The following is a 12,816-nucleotide window of genomic DNA, read 5'->3' as shown; positions in this document are numbered from 1 at the left end:
ACCATCTCACGTAACATCGTTTTCTCAATGGTCTGATTTCTTGCTTTACCCCAAGCAGCATCTGGATAATCGTCACAACAACAATAAGATACTCAACGTTCATCAACCAAATTATTTTGTGTTATTTTCTAAAATTATGAGTTTATTCCATTTCTTTTTACCACCGTTAAATTAAGCGAGGATAGTGGTCAGTTAGAGCTGCATGTGGATCGCGATAGCAATTTCAAAAGACATTCCACATATAATAGATAATTTATCGTCCAAATTCAAATTTATTTGCTTAGAACTGTAAAGAGTTAATTATGCGCTGTCCCACTCAATTCTCAAATACTTCTTTAGATAGGGCAACAAAGCTTGTACAAAGTTTTGAGACTATCATATTTTTTCTTTTTGATTCAAAAACATTTCTTAATTCATTATGAATTCGGCTTATTAATATTACCCACTAAACGTGGCACGGCCCCACTTAATAGCACATTTGTCGAACGTTTCGTACCGGATGTTGGCAATTGCTTACTTATAAACAATTAATCAAGATAAAAAAAGTCGTCTGATCGAACGCTAACGTTAATGATTCAAGACTTTGACTTTATCTTCGGATCCACTTCAAGCTTCGGAAACAAATTGCAGGTGTTCATAAAATTGACGATAACCAAATGTCAGGTGTTTCCACAGCTGGTCATTATAAATTTATTAGATCAGGCTTTTTGTTATTTAAATAGCAACGGAATATTTGAGTTATAAATAAATTGTAGCAACACATCAGATTATCTTAACAATAAAGCAGCTTTGCAGGGTTGAGTTGGTTCACGGAAGAAAACTGTGAACTAGAAACTCTTACTCTTAAAGGGTCTCAAACGTAGTCAGCTGCAGTCGGAACTATCCTACAAGAATTGTCTCTCCCTTCTGAGCCTACATAGTGCAAATTACAACTACCTCTTTCAAATCTTCAAAGACTTGAAAATTCTTTACGAAGAACATATTAATTATGTAAAACTTCCTCAAAAGAGTTTTGTTTTTGGCTGTAGGGTCATCCAAATCGTATCAAGCCAGTTGTCGCCTTCAAAATAGTCCCCATTCAATAAAACGCATTTATGCCAGTGCTTCTTCCAATCGTCGAAACACTTCTGGGCTCAAACTTTGGGAGAGTTTCTAGCGATTTTCGTCTGTTGTGTAAAACAACTACTCTTTAAGGTTTTCTTAATTTTTCGTAATAGATCCAATAAATAAAGAAATATTGAAGAAAAAAATTAGAAATAGTAAAGAGTCACATGTTTTCCCTACAATATGGGAACTATATGCTGTAGCGAACTAGTTTGCATATATGCCGACGTGCCTTTTGACTCAGCTCGTCACACTGATCATTTATACCATATGTATATACTTTAATACGATTAAGACCACGAACTTTATTTAAAGAATCAAAGTGACCCAAATAAAAGTTACATTGGCAATGACAGCAGCACTATTGTGCTCCAAAATAGGAGTGTAAATGAAGCCATGAAGGCGGACGAAAAAAGTCAAAGTTAGTAATAAACTAATCTATTTTGATAGATATCCATCAATAAGTATATTCCAACGATAGCCGCCGACCTATATCAAACAATTTTTAATTTAAGGTTATTTCATATTACCACTCTCATAGAAACTATCTTCCAGATTGGCGAGAAAGCTGGGGCAGTCGATGTGTACAAGCTTCTGAAGTCAAATTTATTCGCCATAAACAGGAACAGCATTGGTACTTGGCGTTAGATTCGGAACGAAAGTTTGATGCGTAAAAGATTGCCAAACGATCTCCTGGAGCTAGTGGCGAATCACTGTTGATTTGCGTGGCCTGGGCTTGTCCTGATAACCATTTCTGCGCGTCTACTTTCTTCAAATGGCTCAATTGTCAACAGTACAAGTTCAAATTAGAGGCTTGACTCATAGTAGATGATTCCTTACCAATTCCACCATAACACATAGTAAATGCTTCCTGCCTGTCAATCCTGGCTTGATCACGATGTTGTAACTGTTAGACACCCACTTAGTAGATAATCGATTTTATTTCGGTTTGTACATATATGAGGGTTCGATCGATGATGTCTTTTTGCATGTATCCTAGATTTGTCTGTCTTCTTGTAAATAGTTTTCATCAGATTCGCCGATTTCCATTATTTTATCGGTATGTTTTGATCATACTTAAATTTGTCCATCACAATTACCGGTACGGCATTGACGAAATCTAAATAGCGTGTGATACAATAACAGGACTATAAACATTATTCAAATTTTTGGCCGAGCAGCTCACGTTTTCACCTTTATTTTACAAAAACTGTAAGATATGGCGTATTTTATCTTTCCTGGTGCTCACATTTGACGCGTGTTTAAACAATGCTGAGTGAATCAATCACAAAATTATTCAAACAATTTTATTACTCTTGCATGATGTTCATACAGAGTATAAGAGTTCTCTTCACTCAACGGACTGCCCGTCCATCCGTCAACTGTCCGTCCGTAACTTGAGTAAAAATTGAGATATCTTGATGAAACATGGCATATTCGTTCCCTGGCAAAAAAAAGTGGGCGTAAATAGACAACTACCGCGCCCACAAAACGCCATTAACTCAAAATAAATAAAGTGCAAAACTAAATGATAAAATGTAATTTGGTACAGAGGATCACAGTCGCAAAGCAATTTTAAAATATGCGTGGGCTCGCCTTCCAATAAGATTAATGTACATATTTTCGAAACTATTAAAATCGCGATAAGTCATTAACTAAATACGCCAGATACCTTAAATTTTACCTCCAAGATGGTATGGGAAGCTTTTGTAGGAGCAAGGGTAAAAATTGGACGATGGCCTGTAATAGCCCACTTTTAGGTGAAATTATATATTTTGGGACCCCATCGACCGATTTCAAAAAAATTTGGTGCGTGGAAAATATCACATTGACATCTCAACAACTTAAGAATTAGTTCACGGATATACAAACAAACCGATAGACAGATGGACAAAGCTAAATCGACCCAACCTGTCACAGTGATCATTTATTTGTAATACATACTTTTTATGGTCTACGAAGCTTCTTTCTTGGTACCACTGTTGTACTACTATTGAAATCAAAGCAGCTGCATTGAAAAGTTCCACTTATTTATACATCCCTAGAACGGAATCTTCTACTAAAGATACCTAAATTTTTATTCATGGAATCTTATTCCGTATCTTATTTCTAAACGCCTTATGTAGCTTTTCGTTGATTGATCTGCTAATATTTGCAACATCCGGAGCGACTCTCTTCTTCTTCTCATTCTTCCCAAAATCTCTTCAGCACAATATAAGAAATATTCACATGAGAGCCATTGTTGTAAGGACACAATAGATCGTAGGGCGAGGTGCTTTCCCAAACTTGAAGTTTCCTGTTTTTAAACCCACTTTGAACTATTAAACATTAATTATCGTTTCAAAACATAGTCAGTTCACACAGACTGCTTCAAATAATGAAGCCGTATGCAAAGTTCCAAAGCCTTATCTGGTCCCTCAAAAAATCACCACCTGGAAAAGGAAGTTCTGATTCATCAGAGGCAGAAGCGAACACTGCAATCCCATTAATTAATATATCATTTGTGTGAACTACAATTGTTTTCAAGAGTATGTAACTTGTACTACATTTTCGTAATAAAAAAGTGCATTACCATTTCAACACTTTCATTCGTAGGTCTAGTAGAAACAACTCCATTTCTCCTATATTATATTAAATAATTTTGTATAGATAGACTGATTAGATTTAGGTCAAATAAGCTCCTTGAGACTCGATGATATCCATTATCTCTGACAACTGGCTTTCCAGTTCATGGTGCAGTTTTGCCATCTAAATTAACGATCAATCTCAAATCCTTGTTTCACAATTTTTTTTTAATATACAAATTTGTGATCGGTTGTTTTCTAAGGCAGCTTTACTATCTCCGAATAATTGATCAGATTTTTTAGGAAAAATGTTGCTATGTTTTAGTTGATAGTAAAGAACGATAACTCAAAACAAAAGGGTCATTTAAGCATTAACCGATATTAAATTTTTGGTTATGCTGGTAGCTTAGAACGTTGAGATCATTTTGATACACAATCTCATCAAATTTAATCCGGACTGAAAAAAAAAACACTTTTCCAGGTATTTAATAAAAATGCTTGGCGAATTCTAGATGAAACAGAAAATCCGGGGCAGTTATGATCATATGCAATGTAGCCTCAAACAGGGTTGTACGGAAAGTAAAGGGACTAATTTTCTTCTTAGCAAGAAGTGGTGTGTTTCGGTGGCGTGGTGTGTTTCGGTGGCACCAGGTCTTTCTGGAGGACCGGGAAGAGGTCGCTTATGAAGACCGTGCTGGGAGACCTGTGACTTCGACAAACACAGACAATGTGGCTCGTGTGCGCAAAGTTTTGAGCTCAGACCGTCGACTAAGTATTCCTTTAATTGCGCAGATGTAAAATTTATCAAAGTCTGTGGTTCATGATATTGTGACGGAGCACTTGAACGTGCGTAAGGTTTGCGCGAAGATGTTCACAAAAGTGCTCACTGACGACTCGAAATTGCGGCGAGTGGAAGTGTGCCAAGAAAATTTTAACATGTGTGAATATGAATCCAAATTTTGAATAATGTAATCACAGGTGACAAGTCATGGATCTCGGACTATTTTTTTGTTTCCTTGCCTGAAAAGACCGATGAAAGGCAAGAATTTTGAGACAAGAGATGGGATCCAAGCAGCATGCACCTCATCTCTCAGGGCTATTCCGGAGAATGTCCTCCGTATCTCCTTTAATGCTTGGAAATCGCGCTGGCAGCGCTGCATTGACGCAAAGTGAGCCTATTTTGGAAGTATTTCAAGAATTGTAACGGTTGGTTCAATAAATTTTTTTAAATCGACTCAGGCGTATTACTTTTCGGACAAACCCTGTACCTTACTTATCATTTTATTGACACACGAAAACGTTTTATCATAATTTTTTTTAATTAGAAATAAGGAGATTTATATTTATGATTTACAAAAGCGAACGGTTAAAGAAAGCAGAAACATATAAATTAAGTTTATCAACTGATAAGTAAATTCTCGGAAATACGGTTGGAGAAGCAACACCCGACAATGTTATCTTTCCTATCGTAGGCCACTAAACACCAGCAAACACCCACTAGAAAACTTCCGCCTTTTATCTAATCAGTCGAGAAATTCTCAGTACTTCATGCAAAAGCAGCAGCACAATTTATTTACCTCTACTTTCTGTTGTGAAGAGATTCAAAAATGATTAAAACCCAGTTAAAGAGAAAAACAAAGCAAACGTGTCAATGAAAATTTATTTACCTAGGGATTTCCGAAAAGTGAAATCATTTATCATATTAGTTCATATTTTTTGCAAATGTGATTGCTGTTAGTTTACTTATCGCAATGCTCAAAGGTGCCATACGATTGGACGGCGTTATCTGTGGTAAAAATAAAATAGTATAATAGCAGTTTGATAAACAGTGATTTGATATAATATTTATATATAAAAAGTCGAATTTCGACTGACAAATCAACAGAACAGAACGATGAGGTGTACATGGAAGGTGCTGGCAGTTTGTCTGCTCTTGCAAAGCGTAAGTCCAAATTACTTCCATAGATCAGTTCGGGAGAACTTTCCAAGAAATACAATACTAACAATAACGCTTCTTACAGGTTTACGCTTATCTACCGTTGAACAATGAATCACTAATACCGAAAGGTGCCGAAATATTAAAAGAAAATGCTGAGAAATTATTCGAAGCGTTATTTCAACCGTCACAACGAAAAGAATCATTTCCAGACGACAGGATAACTCAGAATGAACTCCGAAAGATATGCGGTGACTTGTATGCTAAACAAGTGGAGGACACTTTGTATATTAGCGGATTTGGCATTAGGAAATGTATGCGTGTCGATATCTACCTACTGGAAGCCTACATGAAGTTTCATGACGTTGAGCAAATACAGCAACAATTTCTGGAAGGCATTGAACAATGCTCTCTGCGCAACCCAACCAATGCCGAAATTAAATGCTATTCCCGTTTGGTAATTAAATGTGTATTTTCTTTGGTGACGTATACTTTTGATTTTACAAATTATTTGTATTTATTTTATATCCAGATCTCTAAGCTTTTCAACGAACTGAACTATCTTTCAAGTGATTTACCTCAAAAGGAAGAAAATTGCATAGACATTAAATTGTGGCAAATGATACGCGAATTGGCGAAGGTATCCTATAAATACGAACGCTGTCTGTCAATTAGCAGCTCCAATAATAATACATCACCGCCACCACAATGGAACTCCACTTGGGCGCCTCCCAACGCTACTTGGGCTCCACCTACCGCTACCTGGGCACCACCACAATGGAATTCAACTCTGGCTCCACCTAACTCCACCTGGGCTCCACCACAATTGAACTCCACCTGGGCTCCTCCCAACTCTACTTGGGCTCCACCCAACTCCACCTGGACTTCACCAAACACCAATTGGACACCACCACAATTGAACTCAACTATAGCTCCACCGAACTCTACCTGGGCTCCACCACAATGGAATTCAACTATAGCGCCACCCAACTCCACCTGGGCTCCACCACAATGGAACTCAACTATAGCTCTACCCAACTCCACCTGGGTTCCACCACAATTGAACTCCACCTGGGCTTCTCCCAACTCTACTTTGGCTCCACCTAACGCTACCTGGGCTCCACCACAATGGAACTCAACTATAGCTCCACCCAACTCCACCTGGGCTCCACCACAATTGAACTCCACCTGGGCTCCTCCCAACTCTACTTGGGCTCCACCCAACTCCACCTGGACTTCACCAAACACCAATTGGACACCACCACAATTGAACTCAACTATAGCTCCACCGAACTCTACCTGGGCTCCACCACAATGGAATTCAACTATAGCTCCACCCAACTCCACCTGGGCTCCACCACAATGGAACTCAACTATAGCTCTACCCAACTCCACCTGGGTTCCACCACAATTGAACTCCACCTGGGCTTCTCCCAACTCTACTTTGGCTCCACCTAACGCTACCTGGGCTCCACCACAATGGAACTCAACTATAGCTCCACCCAACTCCACCTGGGCTCCACCACAATTGAACTCCACCTGGGCTCCTCCCAACTCTACTTGGGCTCCACCAAACTCCACCTGGACTTCACCAAACACCACTTGGACACTACCTCAATTGAACTCAACTATAGCTCCACCCAACTCTACCTGGGCTCCACCACAATGGAACACTACTGTTGTTGGAAATACTACCCAAGTATCAATCAACGCGACTGCTGAAAGCAACGATGATACTGCAAATCTGCCTTGGTATAAAAATATCTGGCATAACGTTAAAAATGTTTTCTAAATATGTATTAATAAGTTTTAGCAGTGGAAGATCACTGCATCCATTCTGAGCCAAGTGGCTATCCAGAATATTTGTAAAAATTAAAATGAGGCTATGACATGTAAAAAGACTTAGGTATGCATTTTTAATTTCTCATAAAAGTATGATTAAACGCACCGATAGCTTCATGTGAAGTAGAGTTTGATTGAGAGATATTAGATTCAACATAAAATCTACATATATAATATGACTCCAAAAACCTTATCTATTTGAAACTAAATTACAAAAAATAATCTTTCTCAAGTACCTCCTCGAGCATTAAAACAATGACTGCACAATGCTTCAAGTGTAACATAATTAAATCCTGAACAGGGTATACTAAGTTTGCCATGAAGTTTGTAACACCCAGAAGGAAGCGTCGAAGACCCTATAAAGTATATATATAAATGATCAGTATGTCGAGCTGAGTCGATTTAGCCATGTCCGTCTGTCTGTCTGTCCATCTGTCTGTATAAATATATACGAACTAGTCCCTCAGTTTTTAAGTTTTGCACCTGTCTTTTTCTCTTCAAGAAGCTACTCATTTGTCGGAGCTGCCGATATCGGACTAATATAACATATAGCTTCCATACAAACTGAACGATCGGAATCAAGTTCTTTTATGGAAAACTTTCACATTTGACGATTCTTTGGTGCAGCTCGAAGTCAACGTGTTTTCTTGTTTTTATTCCTGATATATAAACATTTCTTGAGTCATTGCTCATTAATTTCCGTTTAGGTATTACCCACTTGACGCCACGGGATCTCAATTAACAACACAAAGTGAGTAATTACTTAAAATCAAAAATTCGAGATAAGAAATGCGTATGGGTGCTTTGACTGTGCATGGACTGAGAATCCCACTTCAGAATACTAAAGTTTATTATTCGACACCGTATCTTCGCATCCACTTGAAGTGTTGGAAAAGATTCCATCAATTTTTTTATTCAGCAATGAAATAAAATGATAACAAAGCTTGATTGCCCCAATTGCAACTAAAGAGGCATCTTTCTAAAAGGAGACTTCTCGTTTCCGCATTCACATATTCATTAAATCTTTTGTAGCGGGCATCTGCCTGAAATCTTATTTCTTCGGCGACTATACTTGTACTTTCTTGGGTCTCCATGAATATGAGCATTACTGTTGTACCAGGAGGCCTTAATGATACCTTTTTTTGAAACGTGGCTTAATATTTTCCCTTCTATCATTGGCGATACCCAATACTTACGCACCTTATGACCATATCGGCTTGATATATAACTTGTTTGTTTGAGTGATGATATGCGATTCTGGAAGAGTATAATACTTAACCGGAAGACATAATTTTTACTTATGCTTATAGTTTTGTCTTTGTTTTTGTCACACCTTAACGAACGCCACAATCAAGGAATACTGCTGAGCACACTATTCCCTATTTGAAGGGTATTTCCATTTTAAATGTTATTCTATAAATTTGCTCTATTGTTGAGTGCTAATGCGATAGGATTAATGAAGTCCAGTTCGTATTGTTTATGCATATTTTAAATTGAAGTCCTTTTTAATGGTTATTTCACTTAGTGTTAAATATATTGGAGAAAGATCAGAGCTTAAATATATTTTGATGAAATTTCAGGATACTTCCCCAGTAATAAGGAAGTCTATTACATCGAGTACTTTTGGCGTTGGCCAATAAGTTGTTTTGCTGATCGATACCGACTAACATCCTATTTCCTGAACTGCTTGGAATAAATCTCGCTAGGCACGATCTACAGGAGACATGCTTCGCATTAAAGTCGCCGCCCATAATAAATTTGTGTATGTGCATGATGAAAACTTCCATATTCATCAATGAGAATTTCATATCACTTAGGCCCATTCGAATCAGGCAATAGCAAACTTAAAGAGCTAAAAAATAATATTCTTGTGTTTCTCAATGCCGAGAATTAAAATTTGAGCATGAAAGCAGGAAGAAAATAAGCAAAAAATTCGCGTCCCTTTGCAGCTGCTGGTATTTATTGATAGCCAAATATCAGGTGTTTCCACAACTGGTCAACGACAATTTGTTGGCTGTGCAATTAACTAACTGTTTGCTGTTTAAATAGCAACGGAATATTTTTTATTTATTTGAAAGATGAAGTCGATGTTTAATTCAATAATTTCTTTTTGACCATGTAGGAAAATGCATTCATTATATAGAAAAATATTATAATAACAACTCCACCTCGACTGTTCGAGTATGAAACTCCTGTGCAGTTCTGCCTAATCGAGCACTCTATAACTGTATATTGAAAAATATAATTATCAACACATTAGACTATCTGAACTATAACACTGTTGGACAGGAGTCACTCACAGAGTTCGGTACCTGAAGCGTCAAATTTAATACAGAACTTGTTTATCAACCCTTACAGACTCCAGTCGGAACTAGCCTATTGGAATAGTCTCTCACTCCTGAGCAGACTATAACATTCACAACGGGGTCTTCTGTAACCGTTCTTACAGTAAGAACACCTGCTTTTCTCTTTGATTAACTGTTTGTTTATTGCTAAACTGTAGTGACAAATGGCGGTACTTCAACTGCTGTCGCCTTCGTCACATCTCTTCTCACCCATTTTATTTACTCTTTTCAAAGCTCCGAAATTTCTTTACGAAGAAATTAACCTCTTCTCCCAGCGAAAGTTTCTCTACATTTCGAGAACCATTATCAGTCATACCCGGCTGTAAATATATATATGCAAGTATATACATATATAAATGCGAAACTTAAGTATTTTATTGATAGATTTATATGTGTATTGAAAGCTTATTGAATTTAATTTATTCAATAATACATTCGATATATAAATATGTAGGTATAATTTGCTTTAAAACTTTCTGTTATATTTAACGCAATGTTTCCATTTCATACCTTATCTTATATGACTTTTACTTATTTTTTCATAAACAAAATATTTCAATAATAAAATAATTTATAGATAAGCTAGTTGCTCAACTATTTGTGTGACTAAAACTAATTAGCTTTCACTTTTTTATTTGGGTTTAATTTTAAATTAATGATATCTATGCATTACTAACAGTGACTCATTAGCATTGATACCCTCTGTACATGACTACTAATAGCATAAGGTCTGATACTAGCAGTAAATTGCGACTAGTTTATCTATGTGGTATTTTAACAATAGAAATTCCGTATCATAAATCCACTACTATCCATAAAAATATTTATGAAGCACTTGAACTTGTCATAAATTTAATGACTACAATATATATCCATAACACATTAGCTGTCACTTGTCTTGATAAGCGAGTAAATCAAGTGAGGTAGCACCATCAGGTCTGCATGAAATTTGCGATTAAATAAAACGAAATAATTTCAAATTCAATGGGTAATGTTTATAATGATATGAAAATACATTCTTTTGCATTTCTTTTTTGAAGACTATCTCTTTTAAATGTTGGCCGCAGCCCGTCTCAGATGGCCCATACATCGGGTCCAATTTTCGTTCAAACATTTCAACTGGTAACTGGCGAATGACACGCGTGATATTTTGCTCAAAAGCCTGCATCAAAGCGGACGCTTATTTTTTGGACTTTACATATCCTCACAGAAAAAAGTCTAACGGTGTGAAATCACGCGATCTGGGTGGTCAATTGACCGGCGCAAAACGTGAAATTATCTGTTCACCGAAGTATACTCTCAAGAAATCCATTGATTGATGAAATGTGTGGGAAGTGGCGCCATCTGGTTAAAAGCAAATGTCGCCGCAAGCACGAGCTATAATTGCAAGCATCAAAATGTCGGTTACCATGGCGCGATAACTGTCGCCATTGAAGGTCACTCTCACTGGCATTACTTTTGAAGAAATTTGGACTGATGATTCTACCGCCCTACAAAACATACCAAACCATTGCTTTTTCAGAATGAAATGGAAGGTTACGTCGGATTTACTTTTAATTTTTCAAGAGCCGCTAGAGCGAAGTGATGTCGCTTGAGAAGGTCGAGCGGCTTCAGTTTTTGCACAAGATGTAGTTTTTACGTTTTCGGCTTAAGATCATGAAGTAAATGCGCTAAGTCGTTCCATATGTCAGTCCGAGTAGCTGCGAATGGTGCTGAATCGACTCTCCACTGCCCACGGTTTCTTTCACTGCGTGCTGGACGTAGTCTATTCGGTCGAATATAATCCAACTGTGAGTGCTGGGTTTCAAATGTTGCGAATAGTACGCTCAGTAGGCGGATTATGTTGACCATAAGTTGAGCGAAGAGCGCGAAAAACATTCTTTGCGGAACGTGAATTTTCGTATTAAAGTTGAACGTTTAATAAACGTTGTTTAGGCGTAAGTCATTCCATGATGATATACCAAACAATCCCTCAATTTTTAGATATTTAAATTGTATATTTTATCACCTTCAAAACAGGCTTCCTAGTCAAAAAAAAAGTATGTCATGGTTTAAGCGAATTATGCCTCTACTAGGATGGCCATCAGCGACTTCAGAGAAATTCGGTTTTTTCGGTTTCAACTCACTTTTGAAGCGCCATTCGCTAGACTGTTGGAGAGTTTTGACATCGTATTCATAAACCCACGTCAATGATGCCTTTGAATTTAAATTTCTCTGTTGTGTTGTCAAGCATCTTTATTGCCATGTCGTTTATTATTAACACATTTTATAACCAAAAAGTGTTGAATCTATCCATTAGGGATCTTGAGATCCTCTGCTATTTCTCCGATCTTCACGAAATCTTGTGTTCATGCTAAAGTAGATTCCCAGAAACCCTTCTGCCATATTTTCAATGATTCCGCAGCAGTTATTCTATTGGAAATAAAATTTGAGACAAAGTCGTTGTTCGATTTTTTTTGGTACTAGTAACCCTAATAACAAATTTTATCAATACCATATGTGCCATACAAAAATAATTGGTGGTTCCAAAACCATCTATAGACATTCATCCACATATAGAGAAAAAGTGGCGCTGATGATGGTTGTTTAATATTATCGACAAACTAAATTCTAGTTTGAAATTTGACGAAGTTTCCTTTAACATCGAACTTATGAATAATACAAGTATTATTGTTGTGAGCCCGCGAACCGGTTGCTTTGTTCTTTCTTCTTCTTTGGTCAGCTCTGGACTTCGCTTATCAGCCCTCTAGCGGATTTTTCATACTCTCAACAGTTTATATTAAGTTTGTCACGAAGTTTGTTATATCCAAAATCGATCCAACATCGATTTGAAATTTTGCACAAGTCGTTTTCTTTTCAAGAAGCTGCTCACTTGTCGAAATCGCCGATATCGGACTACTATAGCATATAGCTGCCATACATACTGAAAAGGTTGTATAGAAAACTTTCTCATTTGATGAGAATTGACAAAAATTGATCAATTTTCGAAAAATTTATTCAGATCGAATCACTCTAGGATATAGTA

The 12,816-nt window shown here is 37.1% G+C and overlaps 1 protein-coding gene across 1 annotated transcript; it reads left to right on the top strand.

Moving 5' to 3' along the window:
- The first annotated feature begins 5,521 nt into the window (after positions 1 to 5,521).
- Positions 5,522 to 8,205, top strand: LOC126757584 (mucin-2-like). The gene is made up of 6 exons (XM_050471597.1): positions 5,522 to 5,610; positions 5,690 to 6,061; positions 6,137 to 6,356; positions 6,825 to 6,999; positions 7,069 to 7,356; positions 8,154 to 8,205. Exons 1-6 carry the CDS (start codon positions 5,563 to 5,565, stop codon positions 8,203 to 8,205), a joined length of 1,155 nt encoding a protein of 384 aa, XP_050327554.1. The 5' UTR covers positions 5,522 to 5,562.
- Positions 8,206 to 12,816: the final 4,611 nt, after the last annotated feature.

This window comes from Bactrocera neohumeralis, chromosome 4 (genome assembly GCF_024586455.1).
Source record: "Bactrocera neohumeralis isolate Rockhampton chromosome 4, APGP_CSIRO_Bneo_wtdbg2-racon-allhic-juicebox.fasta_v2, whole genome shotgun sequence".
NCBI lineage: Eukaryota > Metazoa > Arthropoda > Insecta > Diptera > Tephritidae > Bactrocera > Bactrocera neohumeralis.
The sequence above is the reverse complement of the archived record's forward strand: the minus strand, read 5'-3'. Positions and strand labels throughout refer to the sequence as shown.

Excerpts from the sequence above, each read along its gene's own strand:
- LOC126757584 (XM_050471597.1), top strand. The coding sequence starts at position 5,563 with ATGAGGTGTACATGGAAGGTGCTGGCAGTTTGTCTGCTCTTGCAAAGC. Across the intron at positions 6,062-6,136 it reads TTAAATGCTATTCCCGTTTG|ATCTCTAAGCTTTTCAACGA; the intron begins GTAATTAAATGT and ends TTTTATATCCAG. Across the intron at positions 7,357-8,153 it reads GATACTGCAAATCTGCCTTG|GTATTACCCACTTGACGCCA; the intron begins GTATAAAAATAT and ends ATTTCCGTTTAG.